Genomic DNA, 26,869 nt, shown 5'->3' on the forward strand with positions numbered 1-26,869 from the left:
CCATATACTCTCGCAAAGAGACGGACATTCCAACACTTCACGCAGAATCTGCGTCGTCTTAACCTCAAATATAGGTGGGGCTTCCCTGTCAAGATCTTTTTTCAACATGAGGATCACACCTATGTAATCTTCTCACCAGACCAGGGGATGAAGATCTTACAATCGCTAGGTCTTACTCGCTAGGCAGCAGAACGTGACCCTAAACCCTCCGGACAGGGAGGTACCCTCAACATTTCTGCACCAGATTGGCAACCCTCTCCCAGGAGAGCCTCATCACAGACCAAGAGAAAAGATACACCGGACCCCAAGAGCCCCCATTAACATCTCATGGGATCTCCAGTCCTAGGATCAAGTAATCTGTCTAAATCCTTCAGTTGAGCACATGTACGGGTACTTATCTTACCCTCATTTTATTTTGCTCACTATGCCCAGCATTAGACCCTACTATGATGGGCAGGGACCATAAATTCTCACCCAGTGACTTTATCTTGAGCTTACACACGGGTACCTTTCTTACTCTGGTCATAACGACAGCTCAATTGTACTATACTTATCACGCCTGCGGGATTAACCAGGACTTCTCATTTAAGCTACCTAATAGTACCTTGGAATTCCAGAGACTACGAGTCAAGATCCCATTTAACAAAATACAGATACTGGATCTAAAATTGTGTTACTTAATATTGACGTATGGTTCTACACGTTTGACCGTTATTTGTATACTTAAACTAATGTGGTGCTTCCTTTTATCAGAATGCTGCAGTTTGACATCTCATATCCCTTGCCTATTCATTCTTCCTCTTGTTGAAGCTTTTGTCTCTTCATACCCCCCCCTCCTTGCTCATACACTCTACCACTCTTTGTCTGGGGGGCTCCACCCGCCCCCCTGCTCCTCTACATTCCTATTTATCTATACCCCTTTATACTCTTACAGCAGATGGTACCCAATAAGGACTCGCAGCAACTAGAGAGGATCAGCTATATTGGGATTGGAGTGGGTAAACTTTTCTGAGATCCTCATTACTCTTAGTATACTAGACAGTCAGACACAATTCCTTTTATATCTATAGTTGTTCTTTTTGCCTTATGTTGCTGATCTGATCAGTGTATGAGTACATTTTTTTATTCTTTTTTTTTCTTCAGTGTTATCTATTTGTCTTTAGAGTTATATTATACCTCTCCTTACGTTAGCATTGCAAAGGTGTTTTCATAGGGTAAGGAGTGATGATTTCTTCTGTTAAGTGTGATCAGTCCACAAGTCATCATTACTTCTGGGATATTACTCCTCCCCAACAGGAAGTGCAAGAGGATTCACCCAGCAGAGCTGCATATAGCTCCTCCCCTCTACGTCACCCCCAGTCATTCTCTTGCACCCAACGACTAGATAGGATGTGTGAGAGGACTATGGTGATTTTATTTAGTTTTATTTCTTCAATCAAAAGTTTGTTATTTTTTAATAGCACCGGAGTGTGTTATTCCTTCTCTGGTGGAGTTTGAAGAAGAATCTACCAGAGTTTTTACTATGATTTTAGCCGGAGTTGTTAAGATCATATTGCTGTTTCTCGGCCATCTGAGGAGAGGTAAACTTCAGATCAGGGGACAGCGGGCAGTTTAATCTGCAAAGAGGTATGTAGCAGTTTTTATTTTCTGACAATGGAATTGATGAGAAAATCCTGCCATACCGACATAATATCATGTATGTATATTTAACATTTGAGTATTCTGGGGAATGGTACTTCACTGGAATTACACTGTGTATATAAGACTTTAGCCTAATTGCAAAGCAACAGGTTTTTTAATGACTTAATTTATGTTAAACGTTTTTGCTGGAATGTAAAATCGTTTTCATTTTCTGAGGTACTGGGTGAATAAAATGTTTGGGCACTATTTTTCCACTTGGCAGTTGCTTGATCTAATTATGACAGTTTACTGATCTCTCTCACTGTTGTGTGTGAGGGGGAGGGACCTTTTTTTGGCGCTTTTGCTACGCATCAAAAATTTCAGTCAGAAGCTCATTGTTTTTTCCTGCATGTTCCGGTTTATCTCTACAGAACTCAGGGGTCTTCAAAGCTTGTTTGAGGGAAGTAATCTAACAGAGCTGTGAGATTATAGTTGACTGTGATAAAAAACGTTTATTCTTTAACTTTTTTATGCCATCAGGGTTAGTTTTTCTTTGCTAAATTGTGTTTTGTTTTTCAAAGTTTATTGATTTCAACTGTTATATATCTTTCAGTGCTTCTTAAAGCACAGTACGTTTTTTCATTGTGTTTTACTTGATTAATATTTCCAAGTTGCAAGTTTATTTGCTAGTGTGTTAAACATGTCTGATTCAGAGGATGAGACCTGTACTATTTGTGCCAACGCCAAAGTAGAGCCCAATAGAAATTTATGTACTAACTGTATTGATGCTACTTTAAATAAAAGTCAATCTGTACAAATTGAACAAATTTCACCAAACAACGAGGGGAGAGTTATGCCGACTAACTCGCCTCACGTGACAGTACCTGCATCTCCCGCTCGGGAGGTGCGCGATATGGTGGCGCCCAGTACATCTGGGCGGCCATTACAAATAACATTACAAGATATGGCTACTGTTATGACTGAGGTTTTGGCTAAATTACCAGAACTAAGAGGCAAGCGTAATCACTCTGGGGTGAGAACAGAGTGCGCTGATAATGCTAGGGCCATGTCAGATACTGCGTCACAACTTGCAGAACATGAGGACGGAGAGCTTCATTCTGCGGCTGACGGTTCTGATCCAAACAGATTGGATTCAGATATTTCAAATTTTAAATTTAAGCTGGAAAACCTCCGTGTATTACTAGGGGAGGTGTTAGCGGCCCTGAATGATTGTAACACAGTTGCAATACCAGAGAAAATGTGTAGGTTGGATAAATATTTTGCTGTACCAACAAGTACTGACGTTTCTCCTATACCTAAGAGACTAACTGAAATTATTACTAAGGAGTGGGATAGACCCGGTGTGCCATTCTCACCCCCTCCGATATTTAGAAAGATGTTTCCAATAGACACCGCCACACGGGACTTATGGCAAACGGTCCCTAAGGTGGAGGGAGCAGTTTCTACTTTAGCTAAGCGTACCACTATCCCGGTAGAGGATAGCTGTGCCTTTTCAGATCCAATGGATAAAAAGTTAGAGGGTTACCTTAAGAAAATGTTTGTTCAACAAGGTTTTATTTTGCAACCCCTTGCATGCATTGTGCCGGTCACGGCTGCAGCGGCATTCTGGATTGAGTATCTAGAAGAGAACCTTAGTTCAGCTACGCTGGACGACATTTCGGACAGGCTTAGAATACTTAAGCTAGCTAATTCATTCATTTCGGAAGCCGTAGTACATTTAACTAAACTTACGGCTAAGAATTCCGGATTCGCCATTCAGGCGCGTAGAGCACTGTGGCTAAAATCCTGGTCAGCTGATGTAACTTCTAAGTCCAAATTACTTAATATACCTTTCAAGGGACAGACCTTATTTGGGCCCGGTTTGAAAGAAATTATCGCTGACATTACAGGAGGTAAGGGCCACGCCCTGCCTCAAGACAAAGCCAAACCTAAGGCTAGACAGTCTAATTTTCGTTCCTTTCGGAATTTCAAAGCAGGAGCAGCATCAACTTCCACTGCTCCAAAACAAGAAGGATCTGGTACTCGCTACAGACAAGGCTGGAGACCTAACCAGTCCTGGAACAAGGGCAAGCAGGCCAGGAAACCTGCTGCTGCCCCTAAAACAGCATGAATTGAGGGCCCCCGATCCGGGATCGGATCTAGTGGGGGGCAGACTTTCTCTCTTCGCCCAGGCTTGGGCAAGAGATGTCCAGGATCCCTGGGCGCTAGAGATAATATCTCAGGGATACCTTCTGGACTTCAAATACTCTCCTCCAAGAGAGAGATTTCATCTGTCAAGGTTGTCAACAAACCAAACAAAGAAAGAAGCGTTTCTACGCTGCATTCAAGAACTATTGTTAATGGGAGTAATCCATCCAGTTCCACGGTCGGAACAGGGTCAGGGGTTTTACTCAAATCTGTTTGTGGTTCCCAAAAAAGAGGGAACTTTCAGACCAATCCTGGATTTAAAGATCCTAAACAAATTCCTAAGAGTTCCATCATTCAAAATGGAGACTATTCGGACAATTTTACCCATGATCCAAGAAGGTCAGTACATGACCACAGTGGATTTAAAGGATGCTTACCTTCACATACCGATTCACAAAGATCATTACCGGTATCTAAGGTTTGCCTTTCTAGACAGGCATTACCAGTTTGTAGCTCTTCCATTCGGATTGGCTACAGCTCCAAGAATCTTCACAAAGGTTCTAGGTGCTCTTCTGGCGGTACTAAGACCGCGGGGAATTTCGGTAGCTCCGTACCTAGACGACATTCTGATACAAGCTTCAAGCTTTCAAACTGCCAAGTCTCATACAGAGTTAGTACTGGCTTTTCTAAGGTCACATGAATGGAAGGTGAACGAAAAGAAAAGTTCACTCGTTCCACTCACAAGAGTTCCCTTCCTGGGGACTCTTATAGATTCTGTAGAAATGAAGATTTACCTGACAGAGGACAGGTTAACAAGACTTCAAAGTGCTTGCCGCACCCTTCATTCCATTCAACACCCGTCAGTGGCTCAATGCATGGAGGTAATCGGCTTAATGGTAGCGGCAATGGACATAGTGCCATTTGCTCGCTTACACCTCAGACCACTGCAACTATGCATGCTAAGTCAGTGGAATGGGGATTACTCAGACTTGTCCCCTTCTCTGAATCTGGATCAAGAGACCAGAAATTCTCTTCTATGGTGGCTTTCTCGGCCACATCTGTCCAGGGGGATGCCATTCAGCAGACCAGACTGGACAATTGTAACAACAGACGCCAGCCTTCTAGGTTGGGGTGCCGTCTGGAATTCTCTGAAGGCTCAGGGACAATGGAGTCAGGAGGAGAGTCTCCTGCCAATAAACATTCTGGAATTGAGAGCAGTTCTCAATGCCCTCCTGGCTTGGCCCCAGTTGACAACTCGGGGGTTCATCAGGTTTCAGTCGGACAACATCACGACTGTAGCTTACATCAACCATCAGGGAGGGACAAGGAGCTCCCTAGCAATGATGGAAGTATCAAAGATATTTCGCTGGGCAGAGTCTCACTCTTGCCACCTGTCAGCAATCCACATCCCGGGAGTGGAGAACTGGGAGGCGGATTTCTTAAGTCGTCAGACTTTTCATCCGGGGGAGTGGGAACTTCATCCAGAGGTCTTTGCCCAAATACTTCGACGTTGGGGCAAACCGGAGATAGATCTCATGGCGTCTCGACAGAACGCCAAGCTTCCTCGTTACGGGTCCAGATCCAGGGATCCAGGAGCAGTCCTAATAGATGCCCTGACAGCACCTTGGGACTTCAGGATGGCTTATGTGTTTCCACCCTTCCCGATGCTTCCTCGATTGATTGCCAGAATCAAACAGGAGGGAGCATCAGTGATTCTAATAGCACCTGCATGGCCACGCAGGACTTGGTATGCAGACCTGGTGGACATGTCATCCTGTCCACCTTGGTCTCTACCTCTGAAACAGGATCTCCTGATACAGGGTCCTTTCAAACATCAAAATCTAACTTCTCTGAAACTGACTGCTTGGAAATTGAACGTTTGATTTTATCAAGACGTGGGTTTTCTGAGTCAGTTATTGACACCTTAATACAGGCTAGGAAGCCTGTTACCAGAAAGGTTTACCATAAGATATGGCGTAAATACCTATATTGGTGCGAATCCAAAGGTTACTCTTGGAGTAAGGTTAGGATTCCTAGGATATTGTCCTTTCTACAAGAAGGTTTAGAAAAGGGTTTATCCGCTAGTTCATTAAAGGGACAGATCTCAGCTCTGTCTATTCTGTTACACAAACGTCTGTCAGAAGTGCCAGACGTTCAGGCTTTTTGTCAGGCTTTGGCGAGGATTAAGCCTGTGTTTAAAACTGTTGCTCCGCCATGGAGTTTAAACCTTGTTCTTAACGTTTTACAGGGCGTTCCGTTTGAACCCCTCCATTCCATTGATATAAAGTTGTTATCTTGGAAAGTTCTATTTTTAATGGCTATTTCCTCGGCTCGAAGAGTTTCTGAGTTATCAGCCTTACATTGTGATTCTCCTTATTTGATTTTTCATTCAGATAAGGTAGTTCTGCGTACTAAACCTGGGTTCTTACCTAAAGTAGTCACTAACAGGAATATCAATCAAGAGATTGTTGTTCCTTCTTTGTGTCCAAATCCTTCTTCGAAGAAGGAACGTCTACTACACAATCTGGACGTAGTTCGTGCCCTAAAATTTTACTTACAGGCAACTAAGGAATTTCGACAAACATCTTCTCTGTCGTGTACTCTGGTCAGAGGAGAGGTCAAAAGGCTTCTGCTACCTCTCTTTCCTTTTGGCTTCGTAGTATAATACGTTTAGCTTATGAGACTGCTGGACAGCAGCCTCCTGAAAGGATTACAGCTCATTCTACTAGAGCTGTGGCTTCCACTTGGGCCTTCAAGAATGAGGCCTCTGTTGAACAGATTTGCAAGGCTGCAACTTGGTCTTCACTTCATACTTTTTCCAAATTTTCCAAATTTGACACTTTTGCTTCCTCGGAGGCTATTTTTGGGAGAAAGGTTCTTCAGGCAGTGGTTCCTTCTGTATAAAGAGCCTGCCTATCCCTCCCGTCATCCGTGTACTTTTGCTTTGGTATTGGTATCCCAGAAGTAATGATGACCCGTGGACTGATCACACTTAACAGAAGAAAACATAATTTATGCTTACCTGATAAATTCCTTTCTTCTGTAGTGTGATCAGTCCACGGCCCGCCCTGTTTTTAAGGCAGGCAGTTATTTTTTAAATTATACTCCAGTCACCACTACACCCTTGGTTTCTCCTTTCTCGTTGGTCCTTGGTCGAATGACTGGGGGTGACGTAGAGGGGAGGAGCTATATGCAGCTCTGCTGGGTGAATCCTCTTGCACTTCCTGTTGGGGAGGAGTAATATCCCAGAAGTAATGATGACCCGTGGACTGATCACACTACAGAAGAAAGGAATTTATCAGGTAAGCATAAATTATGTTTTTATTATCAAGAGTACACCTGTACTGTAATACTGTGGGAGCGCTCTCTACATACCATGACATAGTACCCCTATGAAACTTAGCCTGTTATTGCTTTATAGCCTTATTCCCTTTTAAGTCTTGTGTATATTGATCAAGAATTTGTATTAACTGATATATATTTGTTCTTTCATATTGCCGCTTGTTATTTGATGCCAATTGGGAGATATTCCTACAGTTTTACCTAAGGCAAGCTGAGTTCCTATTACTATTTGACATACTCTCAGATATAGCACACACTTTTATCCCCTAGAACTTCTGGTTAGCATATATCAGTCATTACACAATCTACTGTTTAGTTACACTTCTACACCTTGTGATACATGGGTGCTGTCTGCGGCCGGGACGACATTTCATGTTCCTACTAACTTATGTAACCTTATCGTATATTGATCTTAAAACTATTCTTTATTAACCCCTAGGAGGCAATATTCCCATGAAGGCACTCAATCCCATCTTAATAACTTCACCCTAGTTGCACCTAATTTCATAATGGTCTGATTTAGAAGTCCTAATATATTATAAACAGTGCCTGACTACCCCTATCTTGCAGATTTCGACTTTCACAGACATTTTGATGTGACACATTTTCTCTGCCGCTTCTATCTTGGAAGCCCTAAACTAACACTCCTGTCACTATTTTGCTATATCATCTAGATTCTGGGCTACACAAATTGTTAGCAACCCGTTTTACATATAGGTACACATTGAATGCTGTAGATGCTACCCATATGTTATACCTTACTCGTGTAGTAGTCATCGACTAATTTACTCCTATATATCTTAAAATTATCAGGTTAGATCCTTTTCTGGAGCCTAGGGGAAGTTTCCTTTACACCTACTCTTCTGTCTGTCTGACATGTCTTAGACACCTTAGCAATTGTCCCTTACTCTTAGAAATGACCATACCTTTATTTATATCACTCACCTTTCTGTTCACTCCATACACAACTCTGTGGTCTTACTCTACAATGCTCCGCCCCCCCCCTCCCTCTATATCAAGCGGCTTTTGCCTGCTGAATTCCCTTCCCCCTTACCTACTCTGGCCCAAGAGTGGCCAGGCCATATGCCAACCCCTCACATGTCATAAGATTTAAGAGTACACTTCCTTGTCAATGTGAGGAACATTAAGTATATAATATAATTTAAAATGAGGTTCAATCTTACTTAGTCCAATCTCTACTTCTATATTATATTAGGGTATAATCTCCACTTGTTTATTTCAAATTATTGCTTCTTCTACCTTAATAGTGGACATTAGAATAAGAGATATAAACTCACACCTAATGACTATGGCTCTTCATTTTCTCTAGTTATCCACTTATTGTTATTATTTAAACATACTACTCATTGTGAGAATTGAAATGGTTTGCAGAGTCATAGCCCTTGTTCCAGGTAAAGGTCCCCATTGGTTTTGATTGTATTCTTTATGCTTTACTGCAATTATGTATGGACGACACTTGCATGTAACTTTTTGCTTATAACCTAAATAAAAATTGTTTAAAAAAATAAAAAAAATGAACAGACAGCCTCATTTCTAAATGTGCAATATCCTAAGATTCCCATGTTCCATCTCTTTCCAAAGGTCCATAAATCCCTTACAGATGTTAAGGGTCGTCCCATCGTTAGTGGGGTAGATTCACTCCTTGAGAGACTTTCTTTATGGCTTGATGCCATTTTACAGCCTTTAGTAAATATCTCATCTTCCCATACCAGGGATACAAAGCACATCATTAATCTTTTGGCAGAGTTAAAATGGGGGGCCAATTCCGTTTGGGTTACAATAGATGCCGTTTTCCTATACTCTTCTATATCCCACTCAAAAGGAAGCTTGGCCGTCAAATTCTTTGACCAATGCACGCACTACACTCCTAAATTTCAGTCCTTTATCATCTGTGTGTCAAGGTTCCTCCTTACTCATAATTTTTTCTCTTTTGAAGGAAATTATTATCTTCAGAAATGCGGTACTGCCATGGGGGCTAAATTTGCCCCCTCATATGCTAATTTGTATCTTGGCAGTTGGTAAATAGAGAGCATTTATGGAGATGGTAACCCTTTCAGGTCTCATATTTTTACAAAAGATATATTGATGACCTTTTGTTTATATGGTCTGGCCCCCCCCCCCTCAGGATATAGCTAATTTTGTAGCCTGGCTTAATCAAAATGAGCTGAATCTCAGGATTACCTTCGTTTCTGATCCCACTTGTATTGACTATCTTGATCCAACTATTACAGGCAACTCAGAATGGTCCATCTCCACAAAAGTCTACAGCAAACCTATCTCGGGCAACACACTCCTGTATGCTTCCAGCTGTCACCCAAAAAATACCTCATATGCTGGGGCAAAAGGACAATTTATGAGACTAAAGAGAAATTGCAGCCGACAGGAGGACTACATGCAGGAGGCCAAGTTGCACAATACTAAGAAATCTGTAATATTGTGAGAAAACATTTTCCACTTTTGGCCGCTGATAAACTTACCGATACAGTTAGGGAGGGAATCAGATGATCATATAAAAAATGTCCCCTACACAATTAAGGAAGAGCTTACAACAATCAAACTCCTGGCTTAGACATATGGGAATGTATAGATGTGACCATAAGAAATGCAAGCCTTGTGATTATGCATTGATCACATCGGAATTTAGATCCACAGTAACAGGCCAAGTTTATCCCATACAATCATGCCTTAAATGCTTAATTGAACCAGCACAAATGTCATTTACCTTATCACTTGCACTCTATGCAATCTTCAATATGTGGGGCTCACCTCAAGGGATATTAACTCCCGTATTAGGGAACACATATCCACACTCACTAGAGGTATTGCTACCACCCTTTGGTGCAACACTTTGCAACCAAACATGACAGCTGCCTCAATTCTTTTAGATGGACAGCTATAGAAAAAGCCAAAGTTCCCCACAGGGGTGGTAATCTTGAGAAGGTTTTTGCCAAACGTGAAGTATATTGGATTTTGCAGTTAAGAACCAGACTTCCACAAGGTCTAAACTCAAGGTTTGACCTTATTAACTATTGGGAGTAATTTTCCTGTCATATTACTATCAGATATTTCTAACCTGGCATCTACATCCTCTTATAACTATATAATCTTGAATTTCCACAAATTGGAATTTTTCAACTACAAATACTGTACTTTACTCTAGGCCCGGACTCCAATATACCACGAAAAATGAATGTGGGGCGATGTATTTAATATATCATTATGAGATGGTTACAACCGTCTGATGGTATTATAGAATGGCTCTGCATATTTTTATACTTGATATAATCGGATTAGACACTGGATATAACTAATATACTTACCATACTTCATTTATTTTTGACTATTTGATTAACATGTTTAACAAGACATTATTTTTGAATGAGACCATGTAACAAACTTATTACTGTAACCTGATTAAGTATACACTGTTTCGCGAGTGACAGAAGTATCCAAATAATAGGCATGTTTACAAATGGAACTGACATATACACGCCGAATAACACGGCTATGGCTCGCTACTTGGCGAAGTCTATTAATGAAAGGTGATGTAATACAACTCACAATCCGATGACGGTAAAAACTATTAATTTTAGCCGATCGTTTACATACTCATACCTGAAGAGCTGACCTGTCAAAAAAAAGGGCGGATTTATATATAAAAGGCGTTTTCATAAAGACACTAACCAATGAATTTACGGCCCTTCATTTGGTAAAGCCAATCAGGGATAAGGTAATATTCTCATGTTTCATTTAAATGTATATCGTTAGTTACTCTGAAGATAAAGTATATGTACAATTGTATTGGTGTTTTAATCGAGACTATGATCTTGACCACATTAAAACTAGGTGCTTTCAATTTTGCCTGACAGGCTAAACCAATCAGGGACTAGGTATTACTCAGATACCTCAATCTAATGCATACTACGGTGTGCCTCGGGGACTATTTATGTATACAATTGTAGCGATGCTCTTAGGTGAAACCACGACTTCGAGTTTATTACAACTATGTGCCTATAGTGTAACTTCTGACAACAAACACAGATCTATCGTAGTACATTACACCTAATACAAGGGAGGCGGGTTTGCTCTATACAACACTCTGATTGGCGAGGAACAGGGGTGTGTAGTAGACAGTAATCAGATTGGTCAACTAGGATATGGGTGGGGTACAAATAGAAGCCGCTCAGTCATTCGGCTTGATAATTTTTGCATTAAACATTGAGAAAGGCCGGCTCCACGGACGAAACGCGTTTGTTTGGGGTTCCCTGAACCCATAAGGTCCCTTGTAACTTAGGGATCCTATCTCCTTTTTTATCTAGCCATTCGTACCAATTCTCTGCCTTGGGGTTCTGCTCCTGTCACCTGAAGCCGAAGTATCGTTATCGGCCAGGAATACAGGGGGGCATATACCCCAGGGCTTTGGTACGTTTATTGGCTTAGCTCCTTTTTGTGTTTTTAATCTATTATCTATCTTTGCACTGTATAGTGTCAGGGGGAATGTGTGGTCCCCACTAGTTTTTTAATTAACCTAATAAACTTTAATTGTTTTTTATTACCCATCATCATTACTCTATCCACTGTTTAGATACAGGGTGTAACTACAATAGGAATATGTTGCAGAGCCCCAGAATAGAAAACTGCACTTACCTTCATGCTGAGGAACAGCATGATAATCTCACAGTGTCAAGAGATCCACTCTTCCTCCTGAGGTCCTGTGAAGACAGAAGGGTCTTAGTTACAACTTCTAAGACCATACACAGAAAAGCAGCACAAACATGGGAGGCGCAGTGGAGCCAAAAATCCACACGTCCCATAGCCTGAAAGGCTATATCCAGAGGCTGCCCTGTAGTAAAATAGTACACTCTGGCACCATTTAAAAATAAGAAACACTTGATTGGAGAATCTAAACACCTCACTTTACCTCTTCCTATCACTAACGCAGGCAAAGAGAATGACTGGATTGGGGGGGGGGGGAAGGGAGGAGCTATTTATGGAGCTCTGCTGTGGAGCTCTTTGCCTCCTCCAGCTGACCAGGAGGCAATATCCCATAAGTAAGGATGAAATCCGTGGACTCGTCATATCTTGTAAAAGAAATAATAATTCCAAAGTCATTTTCTTCTTTAGTTACAGTCAGTAATGTACTATTGATAATATAATTGGCCTTAGGGTTTTTGGATCCTAGATGCATAATTTTGCTCTTGGTAATATTGAATTTCCAAGACGCCCACCCCCTTCTGGGCTACACCCCTACCGAGACGCCCACCCCCTACTGGGCTACACCCCTACCAAGACGCCCACCCCCTACTGGGCTACACCCCTACCGAGACGCCCACCCCCTACTGGGCTACACCCCTACCGAGACGCCCACCCCCTACTGGGCTACACCCCTACCGAGACGCCCACCCCCTACTGGGCTACACCCCTACTGAGACGCCCACCCCCTATCGAGACGCCCACTCCCTACTGGGCTTCACACCTACCTAGACGCCCTACGGATATCACTTGCACAGCTTTAGTCTGTCTCCATCTGTCAGCGACAGGATTGTGACAAGGACTGCAAGAGATCTGTTACAATTACTGTATGACACCTTGCTGGCCACAAGCAGCTGCATAAAAGCACAATGAGTACATCAATCTGACAATACTAAAGGCAAACAGGACCATAAAGGAACACACCTGTCTCATCCTCTGCTACAAAACATAAAAACTAGTCTATGGGGAAGTGGTAACAGGAGTCAGACAAACCCCACCTGCAAAATTCATCACATACCTGGTCAATCTTACGGCCAAATTCCTGCAGCTTCCCCTTCCTGTCTGACATGGAGCTATCGCCAAGCGTGAACGGGTTCTTGTCGACGACCTAAGGGCATTATGCATATCAGTCATGTCGCACACATTTGTATTAAACACCAGGCAAGCGCCACCCCTCATATAGAGCGTTTATTCCCTTCAGTGCTCCAGTATTAGTACAAGCTGCACCTAATACAAAGCACGATTACCCCCCCCCCCCCCCAGCTAAGGTTGTGTATTACAGCAGCAGGCACAAGACAACTTCTCACCAGGTCTCGGATGTCCTTCAGGAGTCCCTCTAATGTCGTGAACTTGCCACCAAGTGCTCCCATCCCCAGCTCAAACTCCAGCTCCGGGATATTCACATTGCACGTCTCTGACTGTTGGTGATAGAAACATTACCTATTACAGCAGGTAGCACTGGGTATAACACACGCAACAGCAGGTAGTACTGTGTATAACACATTACATATAAAAGCAGGTAGCACTGGGTATCACACACACACAGACACACACACACACACATTACACATAACAGCAGGTAATACTGGGTAGAACACACATTACATATAAAAGCAGGTAGCACTGGGTATCCCACATCGGCAGGTAGCACTGGGTATAACACATATGTGGTAATTTGGGCAGTGGGCAAAGCGCCTGGATAGTGCACCAATAGCTTCAAACAAAGGACGCCTAGCCGTCCAGAAAAATAAGAATAGGTAGTGAGAAGTGCCAAAGGCAGGTGCAGTTCATTTGTTCTAAATTTATTATATAAGCGATAAATGAGTTGCAGTGTGCCAAACAGCCATACACTGAAATGGATATACACAATAAAATTACAATAAAAATACGATAAAATACAAAACACAATAAAATTACAATGTAAGGCAATGTACTAAATGGTGGATCCACCTGGCTAACATGGATATATCAAAGGAACTTTAATGGATTTACCCATCTTGGGAGTGGTCTATGATAAGACCCTAGTGTAGGTCTGTAACTTGTTGTGGGGCTGGCTCACACTTGTTAGAGTGTGGCAATAGGAGTGACCAATAACAATGTAAAAATGTTGTTTCCTGGTGGTGAGAAGTGTCGTGGTATAGTATATTTGTATTCCTGGTGGTGAGAGGAACCACCTCAACACTTCTCACCACCAGGAAACAAGTTTGTACTCTCTTTTTTATGACTAACTTTTTATATTTTTTGGATCACATTTTTTGGTAAATGTTCAGCTGGATTGTGACACTTAATTGTTAGTGGATTTGTTGTTATTTTTTTTGGTTATCACCCACGACACCCACTAAGGTTTCTCTCACTACACAGTGATATCACCACCATCCAATTTTTATTTTTATTGTATTTTTATTTTTGCTATCCTAATTTTTGTTTGTTTTTGTTTTTATTGACTGGAATTAGACAATCGTTTAGTTTTTTTTGTGGTAATTCACCAATCGTTTCTCACACTTTTTTTCACCTCTGTGCATTTTTACATTGTTATTGGTCACTCCTATTGCTACACTCTAACAAGTGTGAGCCAGCCCCACAACAAGTTACAGACCTACACTATTGTCTTATCATAGACCACTCACAAGATGGGTAACTCCATTAAAGTACCTTTGATATATCCATGTTAGCCAGGTGGATCCACCATTTAGTACATTGCCATACATTGTAATTTTATCGTGTTTTGTATTTTATCGTATTTTTATTGTAATTTTATTGTATTTTATTGTGTATATACATTTCAGTGTATGGCTGTTTGGCACACTGCAACTCATTTATCGCTTATATAATAAATTTAGAACAAATTAATTGCACCTGCCTTTGGCGCTTCTCACTACATAACACACAGATATAACAGCAGGTAATACTGGGTAGAACACACATTACATATAAAAGCAGGTACCACTGGGTATCCCACATCAGCAGGTAGCACTGGGTATCACACACACACACACATTACATATAACAGCAGGTAGTACTGGGTATAACACACATATATAACAGCAGGTAGCACTGGGTATAACACACATTACACATAACAGCAGGTAGTACTGGGTATACACAAAAAGAAAATGATTAACCTGTTAAAACACAAACAATAATATAATCAAACAAAAAACAAATGCAAAAAGGATATGTCCAATAGAGCTGCGCATCTTCACTTGTCTCACGATTCGATTACGATTATCATTGTAACGATTCGATACGATTCGATTCTACGATGCATCACGATTACTGCCCATGATTTTCATGATCTTGTTCTATTCCATATTTTATATATATATATATATATATATATATATATATATATATATATATATATATATATATATATATATATATATATATATATATATATATATGTATATATATATGTGTATATATAAATGTGTGTGTGTGTATATATGTGTGTGTGTGTGTGTGTGTGTGTGTGTGTGTGCATGCATGTTTCCTCTCTGTCAGAACCCTAGCCCAAACGAGCATTTGAGGGTTGCTATTAGATACAGTAAGTCAAAAGTTTTACAGCAACCCTCAAATGCTCGTTTGGGCTAGGGGTCTGACAGAGAGGAAACATGCAGCAGAGACCGCAACAGTAAACAGTGAATCGATAATACAAGAAAAGATTCACTGTTTACATGAGGCTGCTGTCGGCTCTTTAGGATAGGTGTCATAAAAATTCCTGACCGGAACATGTGAGAGGAGGTCTATTGGTAATGCTCTCTGGGTCAGATATCTGCGCAGTGTGCACAGGAAGTCCTGAATCACAGGAGTTCCCTGTCAGACTCGCCTGGCATGTATGGGGTTAATGGTGCCTATCTGGGAGTTGCCTGTTCTATGTCACCTGTCTTTATAATATAAGCCTTTCCAAGCCGCCTCCTCCCCTGTATGTCAGTTTGTTTATTTTTTTATTGCAAGTACTGTGAGTTTGCCCTCCCTTCACTGACTGCTGCTTTATTTAATACTATTGATATTGGTAGTACTAGCAGTCAGTGCCTATCACTGTTCTACGTTATCAGCAGCTAATTCAGAGGGATTATATGAATTCCTGTGACACTGGCTACCGAGAGCCTCTCTCTGACGAGCACGATATTGCACTACGTAAAACAGTGAGGCACTGACTGCTAGTACTACCAATACCAATAGTATTAAATAAAGCAGCAGTCAGTGAAGGGAGGGCAAACTCACAGTACTTGCAATAAAAAAATAAACGAACTGACATACAGGGGAGGAGGTGGCTTGGAAAGGCTTATATTGTGGCTCCATAACAGTGAAGTTTAAAAACGGAGCAATGAGTAAACCAGAGTGTTCCATTTCCTCACATACCGCGGGGGTCAGGTAAGACACCAACGATGGCTGCTTGCAATAAAAAAATAAACGCAATGACATACAGGGGAGGAGGCGGCTTGGAAAGGCTTATATTGTGGCTCCATAACAACAGTGAAGTTTAAAAACAGAGCAATGAGTAAAACAGGAAACTGACAGTACAAGACTCATTTCCTCACATACCGAATCCCCTGCCCATGACGTCACTGACCCGGAATCGATTAAGAGCCTTCACTGCATCGATGCAGAATCGTTCACTGCTGCATCGTGATGCATCGGTGTGACGATTATTTTTGACAGCCCTAATGTCCAAAAAAGTCAATTGGAGACTAAAAACCAACTCCAATTGTGCATAAGTGATCCCAGGGATTACTTCAGTGGAAGTGAATGCTGCAGTCGAACTCCAAGGGTTAACCTCAAATAAAACAGATCAATGCTGCCAATGGTGAAGTCCTGTGAGACTACAGGGTTAATCCACATGCAAGTTGTATACTCACATACTGCAGATCTTCATATCAAGCTCTAGATATAAAAGCAATGGGAGACTCCAACAGGAGCAGATAGACATGAACTCAGATAAATGCTCAAACAATTTATTAAAACGTGTTAAAATCACAGGGGTTTACAGAGAACAACCACAGTTAGAACATCCATATATTACACAGACTGTATATTGTAAACAATGTCTATGATTACGGTTTGCCGTTCAGAAGGTTGGTCTCCGCCCACACCAAATAGTCGCTTGGCTTTTTCAAGGATCCTTGACTATGACCTGGCTTCCTCCAATCGTTGTGTGCCCCCTTTGGAGTCCAGCTCGTGAGGCCACACAACAATTGGAAAAAGTTGAATCGTCATTGTTTTGCTCATGAAAGCAGGAGCTGCAGGCAGAGGATCAGCGTTATGTTTACCATAAAGCAAAGGTTTTGTAAAAAAAAATAAGCATCATTGTTAAGTTTAATGAATGAAAGTGCCCCTGTTTAAGATTATTTTTAGTTACCGGACACTTATTCATTAAGTTTTACAATCACTTTAAGCATCAGAGACAGACTGAAGTAAATAAGAAAAAAAAAAGTATAATATTTAGTAAAAAATAAGTTAACCCCAAGGGGAAGAACAGGCACAATGTAAAACGGCTTAACCTTAAAGAGGGAAACAGTAATAAGGTGCTGTAAAATAAACGCTGAAATACCTTTAATAAACAGTAAAAAGGCTTTACAGAAGCGAATAACCATTCAAAGGGTTAAATAAAATTTGCACCCCAGCTCTGAAGATCTGGGCGTCACCACCTCCACCGGTCCCGAGATCCTTCATATACGCTGAATAGGTTACAGCAAAGGTGCACTAAAATGCTTAATCCTTAGTGCACCACCAACGATTCACGTCTGAGTGCGCTAAGCAGAACAAAATTACATTTGAAACAAGAGTAATCTTAAAAGCAATGAAAAAAAAAAAACAGTGCCTATAAATGCTAAACTGCTAGTATAAGGTATATTTGTCCCCCTCCTATGTGAATATATCCCTTCTAATAGCCGCAAGAAGCATCTCATTGTTGACCAGGGGATTGGTGGACAAACGCACATTTCACATGTGGAGGACTGTGGAGCAACAAGGAGCAGCTCACTATAGACCAGGGGGGTTGGTGGACAAACACACATTTCACCTGGGACTACAGTTCTATTTATCACTGGAAAAAGACCTCACACTGTATGGCTAACTGCTTGTCTGTCCCTCTCAACGACAGGTTACGGCAAGGAGGAACAGGGTCTAATTTTGGTTAGAGGATCCCTCTCAATGACAAGTAAAGCTGCACTTCAACTTTCACCTCAATCAAGGAGGCAAAACAGAATAACTGAGGATCATGGGAAGTGGGAGGGATTTAAAAGGACATGATAGCTAAATGTTGAAACAAATGAAAGTGATGCAGCATAGCTGTAAAAAGCTGACTAGAAAAAAACACCTGAACATTTCTATGTAAAAAATGAAAATATTTTACATCAGAATTTCCTCAGTAGCCACATCCCATTATAAAAGGACTTTAAGCAGCCAATCAGGATTCTTGTCCTAGGACTTGCAAGAAAGTGTGCATCTGGCATGTGCAGCAATGTCATGTTATTTTCTTCCTAAGTTAAAGGAAGTTTATTATGGAATCTAATGAAATCACTGTAAAGCAAAAAGAGCGACATCAGCACTAAGTAAGATGTTTCTACATACATACACACACACATATACGTGTGTGTGTGTGTGTGTGTGTGTATGCGTGTGTGTGTATGGAGAGAGTGGGTGCTCACTGAGGCTCTCAAAAGCTTAAAGGAGGATAAAAACATTATCCGTGAAGCAGATAAAGGGGGAGCCCTTGTTATAATGAATTTTAAGGACTATCGAAAAGAAATTTTAAAACAACTGAGTGATACGAGTACCTATACATCCCTCTCAGGCAACCCTACATGGGCATTCAAGCACCAAAATTGATCAAATACTAAATATGGCCAAAGAGGAAGACTATATCACAGAGGAATTGTGGAAGTATTTAAAGGGATACTAAACCCATTTTTTTTCTTTCACGATTCAGATAGAGCATGAGATTTTAGGCACCTTTCTAATTTACTCCTATTATCAATTTTTCTTTGTTCTCATGCTATCTTGATTTGAAAAAGCAGTACTGTAAGCTTTGGAGCCAGACCATTTTTTGTTCAGCATATGGGTAGCACTTGCTGATTTGTGGCTAAATGTAGCAAACCAATCAGCAGCTCTACCAAGGTGCTGAACTAAAAAATGGGCCGGCTCCTAACCTTTTATTACTGCTTTTTTCAAATCAAGATAACATGAGAACAAAGAAAAAATGATAATAGGAGTAAATTAGAAAGTTGCTTAAAATTGCATGCTCTATCTGAATCATGAAAGAAAAAATGTGGGGTTAGTATCCCTTTAACTACAGAGCATCCAAGAATTCCAGTACCGTATACGGTCCCAAAGATTAATAAAAACCTAGAATCTCCCCCGGGACGACCGATAGTCTCCACCATAGGCTCATTGCTACAGCCTATTGCAATATATCTGGACACTATAATACAACCTATGGTACACAACATGGATACTGTCGCGTTAGATTCATCTGCCATGATAAGAATATTGAACAACATGAACATCATTGAGAACACATTGCTAGTAACCCTAGATGTTGATGTTGACCTGAGGAAATGATCTTGGAATTACTGCAAATATGCCTGGAGTTGAACTACTTCAGATTTGAACAAAAATATTACTTACAAATAGCCGGGACTGCCATGGGGTCAAACGTTGCCCCTGCATACGCAAATTTATACATGGATGATTTCAAAACCAGGGGCACTCAGGCATTCAATGACAACAGGGTCATAATGTACAAAAGATACATTGATTACCTGTTTATACTGTGGAAAGGAACAGAAGAAGTAAATGGGTGGTTCCTGGAGCTTAACTTGACACATAACACCCTAAAGTTCAAAATGGAAAAAAAACGACAAATAGATGTCCTGGATCTAAGGGTATACAAAAAGGATGGAAAACTAAAGACCACCTTATACCGTAAAGCCACGGACAAAAACTCCTTACTCCATGCAGAAAGCTGCCATCCATTGGCACTAAAGAAAGCATTGCCAACATCGCAGATGAAAAGGGTCATCCGCAACAATTCGGACCCGGAGAACAAGGAGAAACAACTTCAGGAATTAGAACAGTCCAGTATGAGAGGATACAGCAAGAAAATGCTACAGGAGAGCAGAAACAGAGTCAAGGAAGATAACCAACATTCACTATTACTGGATAAAAAGATGGAAAGAACTGTTGAGAAACTCTTACCATGACTGGCATATACCCTGGGAGATGAAAGGACAGCAGCCACGATTCGTAAATATTGGCCAATACTGGAGACCAAAAAAAATCTCACTTTTAAAAAGGGACAAAGGCCACCAAGAGTGGGATATAGAAGAGCCAAATCCCTGAGGGACCATCTGATCTATACTGATCCTCGTCCATGTTACTTCACCACTACCTGGTTGCATCAAACTAAAGGTTGCTATAGGTGTTTGGGATGTGTCACATGCAATGGCCTAACCACAGGGAAATTATTTCATCACCCTTATAAAAACAAAAAATATTATTTAAAACAGAGTCACATGTACCACCACCCACATAGTGTATCTACTTCACTGTCCATATGGGAAGTTTTATGTGGGTAAGACGGCGGATACACTCCGGATGGCAAATCATAGATCAGCCATAAGAACAGCTTTGGACAATAAGGAATTTGAACAGCCAGTTGCCAGGCATTTCCTGGAGGCAGGTTACAAAGTTAATTACCTACGCTATACGATCATTGACCACATTCCAGCTCCAAAAAGAGGAGGGGATCGAGCAAAGATGCTGCTACAAAATGAATCTAGATGGATTTTTACCCTAGGAACATTAACCCTTAGGAGTTTGAACACTAGCCTGGACTGGCAGTGCTACATCTAGCCCACTGAACATGCTCCCTGCAGCATAAGTTAGCATATATTAGTACAGTACCATGGACATTTGTTCATCTTATGACTCATTCTGACACATAGGATTAGAAGTATCAGATAACAGATTCAATATATCTCCCTATTTTTTGATCTTTCAGTAGTTAGGGTATCGTATATATATTAACCCTGTATGCCCCCTTATAATGCCATTCGGTAACTACATACACACATATACACACACACACACACTATATTATATATATATATATATATATATATATATATATATATATATATATATATATATATATATATATATATATATATATATATATATATATATATATATATATACATACACATATACATATACATACACACATATATATATATATATATATATATATATATATATATATATACACACACACACTTATATATATATATATATATATATATATATATATATATATATATGTGTGAGTGTGAGTGTGAATATATATATATATATATATATATATATATATATATATATATATATACACATATATACACACACACATATATATATGTGTATGTATGTATGTATGTATGTATGTATGTATGTATGTATGTATGTATGTATATATACACACACTTATTATCAATCGTGTTTACTCTTTTTAAATCCTAATGACAACAGAAACTACCCAAATGACCCTGATCAAAAGTTTACATACCCTGGTGATTTTGGCCTAATAACATGCACAGAAAGTTGACACAAAGGGGTTTGAATGGTTATTAAAGGTAACCATCCTCACCTGTGATCTGTTTGCTTGTAATCAACAAGGCCTATGATGAAAGGTACACCATTTACACTGTGAAACACGGAGGTGGATCGCTGATGTTTTGGGGATGTGCAAGCTACAAAGGCACAGGAAATTTGGTCAGAATTGATGGCAAGATGAATGATGTATGTTATCACAAAATACTGGAGGAAAATTTGCATTCATCAGCCCGGAAGCTGTGCATGGGACGTACTTGGACATTTCAACATGACAATGATCCTAAACACAAGGCCAAGTCGACCTGTCATTGGCTACAGCAGAATAAAGTGAAGGTTCTGGAGTGGCCATCTCAGTCTCCTGACCTCAATATCATTGAGCCACTCTGGGGAGATCTCAAAACGTGCAGTTCATGCAAGACAGGCCAAGGAATTTACAGGAACTGGAGGCTTTTTGGCAGGAAGAATGGGCAGCTTTACCATCTGAGAAGATAAAGAGCCTCATCCACAAAAGGACTTCAAGCTGTCATTGATGTTAAAGGGGGCAATACACGGTATTAAGAACTGGGGTATGTAAACTTTTGATCAGGGTCATTTGGGTAGATTCTGCTGTCATTAAGATTTAAAAAAATAATAAATGGCTTCAGTCAAACACTATTTTTTGATCTATCAAATAACTGAAGGCATTTCAGTAGTGAAATGAGGTTTATTGTATTAACAGAAAATGTGCAATATGCATCAAAACGAAATTAGACAGGTGCATAAATTTGGGCACCCTTGTCATTTTGTTGATTTAAATACCTGTAACTACCTAGCACTGATTAATTGGAACACACAATTGGTTTGGTGAGCCCATTAAGCCATGAACTTCATAGACAGGTGCATCCAATCATGAGAAAAGGTATTTAAGGTGGCCAATTGCAAGTTGTTGTTCTCTTTGACTCTCCTCTGAAGAGTGGCAACATAGGGGCCTCAAAACAACTCTCAAATTACCTGAAAACAAAGATTGTTCAACATTATGGTTTAGGGGAAGGCTACAAAAAGCTATCGCTGTCAGTGTCCACTGTGAGGAACATATTGAGGAAATAGAAGACCACAGGCACAGTTCTTGTTAAGGCTAGAAGTGGCAGGTTAAGTAAAATATTGTGTGTGTGTGTGTGTCAGTATATATACATATATATAAAAATATATATTTGCAGGGATAATTACGCTAATGTATCTAAACACTTGGGCAATATAGTACTTGTAAGAAATGTGTATGGGGGTATATATTAAAGTACCCCAATGGATGAGTAAATATATGATATATATCGAATATCAAAGTATAAGAATTGTATAGGTGTATAAAATTCAATAGAATAATAGCGGGCTGCTTGTATTGATACAGTGTACCCCTGTCACTTTGAGCGATATAGTAAAAAAGAGAAATCAATAAATGATAGGTAGGCGCACAGCTATGTGATTTTTTTCCCGTAAAAATACAAATCTGATCCTTTCAAACAGTTTTTAAATGTTTTTTTAAAAAATCTTGTACAAATATTTTTCTTTTCTTCAATGACCACTTCTTGCTATAATAACTTAAGGTAAGTTTATCCTGCTTACCAACTTGTACCTCAATCCTATGAGGTAAGATGTCAGCTCTTGGAGAGTAAAGATGATCTTTGTCTCTTATGTAAGAGTCTCCTAGTATCCTGGTCTGCCTGTAGAACCCTCTTCAGATGTAGCTTCAATGTAAATCCTGGACTCTCTTATTTTCTTTCAACTGGTGGTGAGCAACCTCGTCCCCTCAGGCGATCATTCGAAATGTGCAGCAGGAGAAAAGAAAAATACACACATAGCGTGATACTGTATATAACAGGAAAATGTATTTAGTGTATATAAATTGTGCTTACATTATTTAACCTCAGAAGAATGAAGGGATTTTTCTTTTCTCCTGCTGCACATTTCGAATGATCGCCTGAGGGGACGAGGTTGCTCACCACCAGAGAAAATAAGAGTCCAGGATTTACATTGAAGCTACATCTGAAAAGAGGGTTCTACAGGCAGACCAGGATACTAGGAGACTCTTACATAAGAAACAAAGATCATCTTTACTCTCCAAGAGCTGACATCTTACCTCATAGGATTGAGGTACAAGTTGGTAAGCAGGATAAACTTACCTTAAGTTCTTATAACAAGAAGTGGTCATTGAAAAGAAAAATATTTGTACAAGACCTTTTTTCAAAAAACATTTAAAAACAGTTTTAAAGGATCAGATTTGTATTTTTACAAAAAAACAAATAAAATCACATAGCTGTGCGCCTACCTATCATTATTGATTATTTTTTTTTTTTTTTAAAAGAATATATATATATATATATATTTGAACACTTTGTAAGTAAAAGCGCACACAGAGACTAAAAAGAAAATGTCTCAAAAGTACCTGTAACTTGCTCGCTGTCCGGTAACACGCTGGGGAGCAAATGAGTCAGAGTGTGTAGAGATCTGCAGCTGTGGAGTCTGAGCCGGTCTGTAGTCAGCGTCTCAAAAAATAGTAATATGTTCCACTAGAATGATCACCACATAAAGCGCAAAGATCTCCAGGATATAGTAAAACTTCCTTTATTATAGATACAAAAGTAAAAGCATGACAACCTACACACAGCTGTAATAAAGCACTAGAAGTAAAAACACAGTGTCAGCGATCGAGACCACACGCAGACATGTTTCGTGCGGTTGCGCACTTGATCACTGCTTGAAAGCAATCCTGATCGCTCTTGCTTTATAGCACTTATCTTAAAGAGACACTTATAAATGTAACAGACACTGTGTTAGTTTTCACTGATTACTGCCTTTCCTTTGTTGAAAAACATCTTCGAAAGTTATTTTTACATGATTAGTAATAATATTTGTTAACTTAATACTAAACTTTAGCTAAACTGTTCAAAGTCACATCTATAGTATCATTTAATAAATTTAATAGATTTTATATACATGACTTTCAATTTTTTTTTATGTTTTTCTTTTTTATCCTGCTTAATGACTAGAATATAATTTTATATAATCAAAAATTAAATATTCAAAACATTAATTGAATGTAGGGATACTCAAGTTATTGTGTTTAGTTGTTACTCAGATTTTATAAAATAATTCTATTTAGCATACAATGATAGGTATATTTTAATTCTATAGGAGAGTCCAAAAATAAGGATTATGTGTAATTGTATGTATTTTGGACTTTTTTCATTAGTGGCTATACATTATTTCTCCCTTCAATTTTATTATACTCAATGTTACTCTTTTCTAGAAAAATAAGGTAGATATTAGTTCACAAATAGATCTAGGTCTCTACGCATATTGAGCCCTTGTGGATTACATGTTTTTAATGTAAAAATCCAAAAGACTTCACGTTTATTGAGTTTGTCTTCTCTGTCTCCTCCACGTTTCCATAGAGGAACATGATCAATACCTTGTATCTTTAGTAGAGACACATCTGAATTGTGTTGACTTTTAAAATGCCTAGACATTGGTGTGTCTGTATCGTCATCCTCAATTGATCTTAGGTGCTGCAGGAACCTATCTTTAATACTTCGCTTGGTTTTACCTACATAGTTAGTTAATTTTGCAAAGGTCACACGTCAGTAGGTATACTACATGTGTGGTTGAACAATTTATGTAGTATTTGATTTTATAATCTTGCTGTGTTACAGATGAAGAAAAACTATCACCCTCAATTACATGATTACAGGTTTTACATATATTTCTTCTGCATCTAAAAAATCCCTTTCTTTCTTTTAGCCAACATTTATTTTGTTTTGTTGGAAGATTAGATGGAGAGAGGTAATTCAAAAGTGTTTTTCCTCTTTTAGGTATTATAGCTACACCTTCATTCATTATGGTTTTTAATACTGGATCTGAGTATAATACAGGGATAGTGTCTAATGATTTTACTGATGTTTTTAAAATCAGTGCTATAGGTGGTGATAAACCTAGGTTTCTCAATGTCCCTCAATTTCACATTTTTCCTTTTATATTTCAGTAAATCCTCCCTTGTTTTTTGTTGTACACTTTCTTTTGCTTTATTGAGGGTATCTTCACTATATCCTCTCTGTTTTAGTCTTTCTTTAATAATTATACACTGCTTACTATAATCTTCCTCATTGGAGCAATTTCTTTTACCCCTGATAAATTCGCCCTTTGGTATTCCTTTTAGCACGTGTCTAGGGTGACATGATTTGTATAGAAGTGTAGTATTTCCTGCTGTTGGCTTTCTATAGAGTATAGAAGTTATCTTTTCGTGTTCTATGTCTGCTTTTAACGTAAGATCTAAAAAGTCTATTGACTCTGTACTTTGTTCTCCTGTGAATTTCAACCCACATCTGTTATTGTTAAGGTAAACACAGAAATCTTTTACTTGATCTGTGTCTCCTTCAAAAATAAAAAGTAAATTGTCTATATATCTGAAAAATGTATAATCCTCTCTTTGTGGGGATTTCTTTCTCCAAAGACGTGGAACAGCTCCCACCAACCCATAAATAGGTTGGCGTAAGATCGGGCAAACTTCGCCCCCATCGCTGTTCCACGTCTTTGGAGAAAGAAATCTGACCCAAACATAAAAAAAAAAAAATTGTGTGACAAGAGATATTCAATTGCATTGAGAATAATGTATAGCCACTAATGAAAAAAGTCCAAAATACATACAATTACACATAATCCTTATTTTTGGACTCTCCTATAGAATTAAAATATACCTATCATTGTATGCTAAATAGAATTATTTTATAAAATCTGAGTAACAACTAAACACAATAACTTGAGTATCCCTACATTCAATTAATGTTTTGAATATTTAATTTTTGATTATATAAAATATATTCTAGTCATTAAGCAGAATAAAAAAGAAAAACCATCAAAAAAAAATTGAAAGTCATGTATATAAAATCTATTAAATTTATTAAATGATACTATAGATGTGACTTTGAACAGTTTAGCTAAAGTTTAGTATTAAGTTAACAAATATTATTACTAATCATGTAAAAATAACTTTCGAAGATGTTTTTCAACAAAGGAAAGGCAGTAATCAGTGAAAACTAACACAGTGTCTGTTACATTTATAAGTGTCTCTTTAAGATAAGTGCTATAAAGCAAGAGCGATCAGGATTGCTTTCAAGCAGTGATCAAGTGCGCAACCGCACGAAACATGTCTGCGTGTGGTCTCGATCGCTGACACTGTGTTTTTACTTCTAGTGCTTTATTACAGCTGTGTGTAGGTTGTCATGCTTTTACTTTTGTATCTATAATAAAGGAAGTTTTACTATATCCTGGAGATCTTTGCGCTTTATGTGGTGATCATTTATATGTGTTCCACTAGAATGATCACCACATAAAGCACAAA

At 39.3% G+C, this 26,869-nt stretch overlaps 1 protein-coding gene across 1 annotated transcript in view; it reads right to left on the reverse strand.

Moving 5' to 3' along the window:
• ZPR1 (ZPR1 zinc finger) overlaps nucleotides 1-26,869 on the reverse strand; it is a 65,307-nt gene that overhangs the window by 19,334 nt on the left and 19,104 nt on the right. The window contains exons 11-12 of the mRNA XM_053691380.1: nucleotides 13,191-13,301; nucleotides 12,902-12,991 (exon numbers count right to left, since the gene is read on the reverse strand). Coding sequence (XP_053547355.1) covers nucleotides 12,902-12,991; nucleotides 13,191-13,301 — 201 coding nt within the window. The remainder of the gene's footprint in view (nucleotides 1-12,901; nucleotides 12,992-13,190; nucleotides 13,302-26,869) is intronic.

Source organism: Bombina bombina, chromosome 8 (assembly GCF_027579735.1).
Source record: "Bombina bombina isolate aBomBom1 chromosome 8, aBomBom1.pri, whole genome shotgun sequence".
Classification (NCBI taxonomy): domain Eukaryota; kingdom Metazoa; phylum Chordata; class Amphibia; order Anura; family Bombinatoridae; genus Bombina; species Bombina bombina.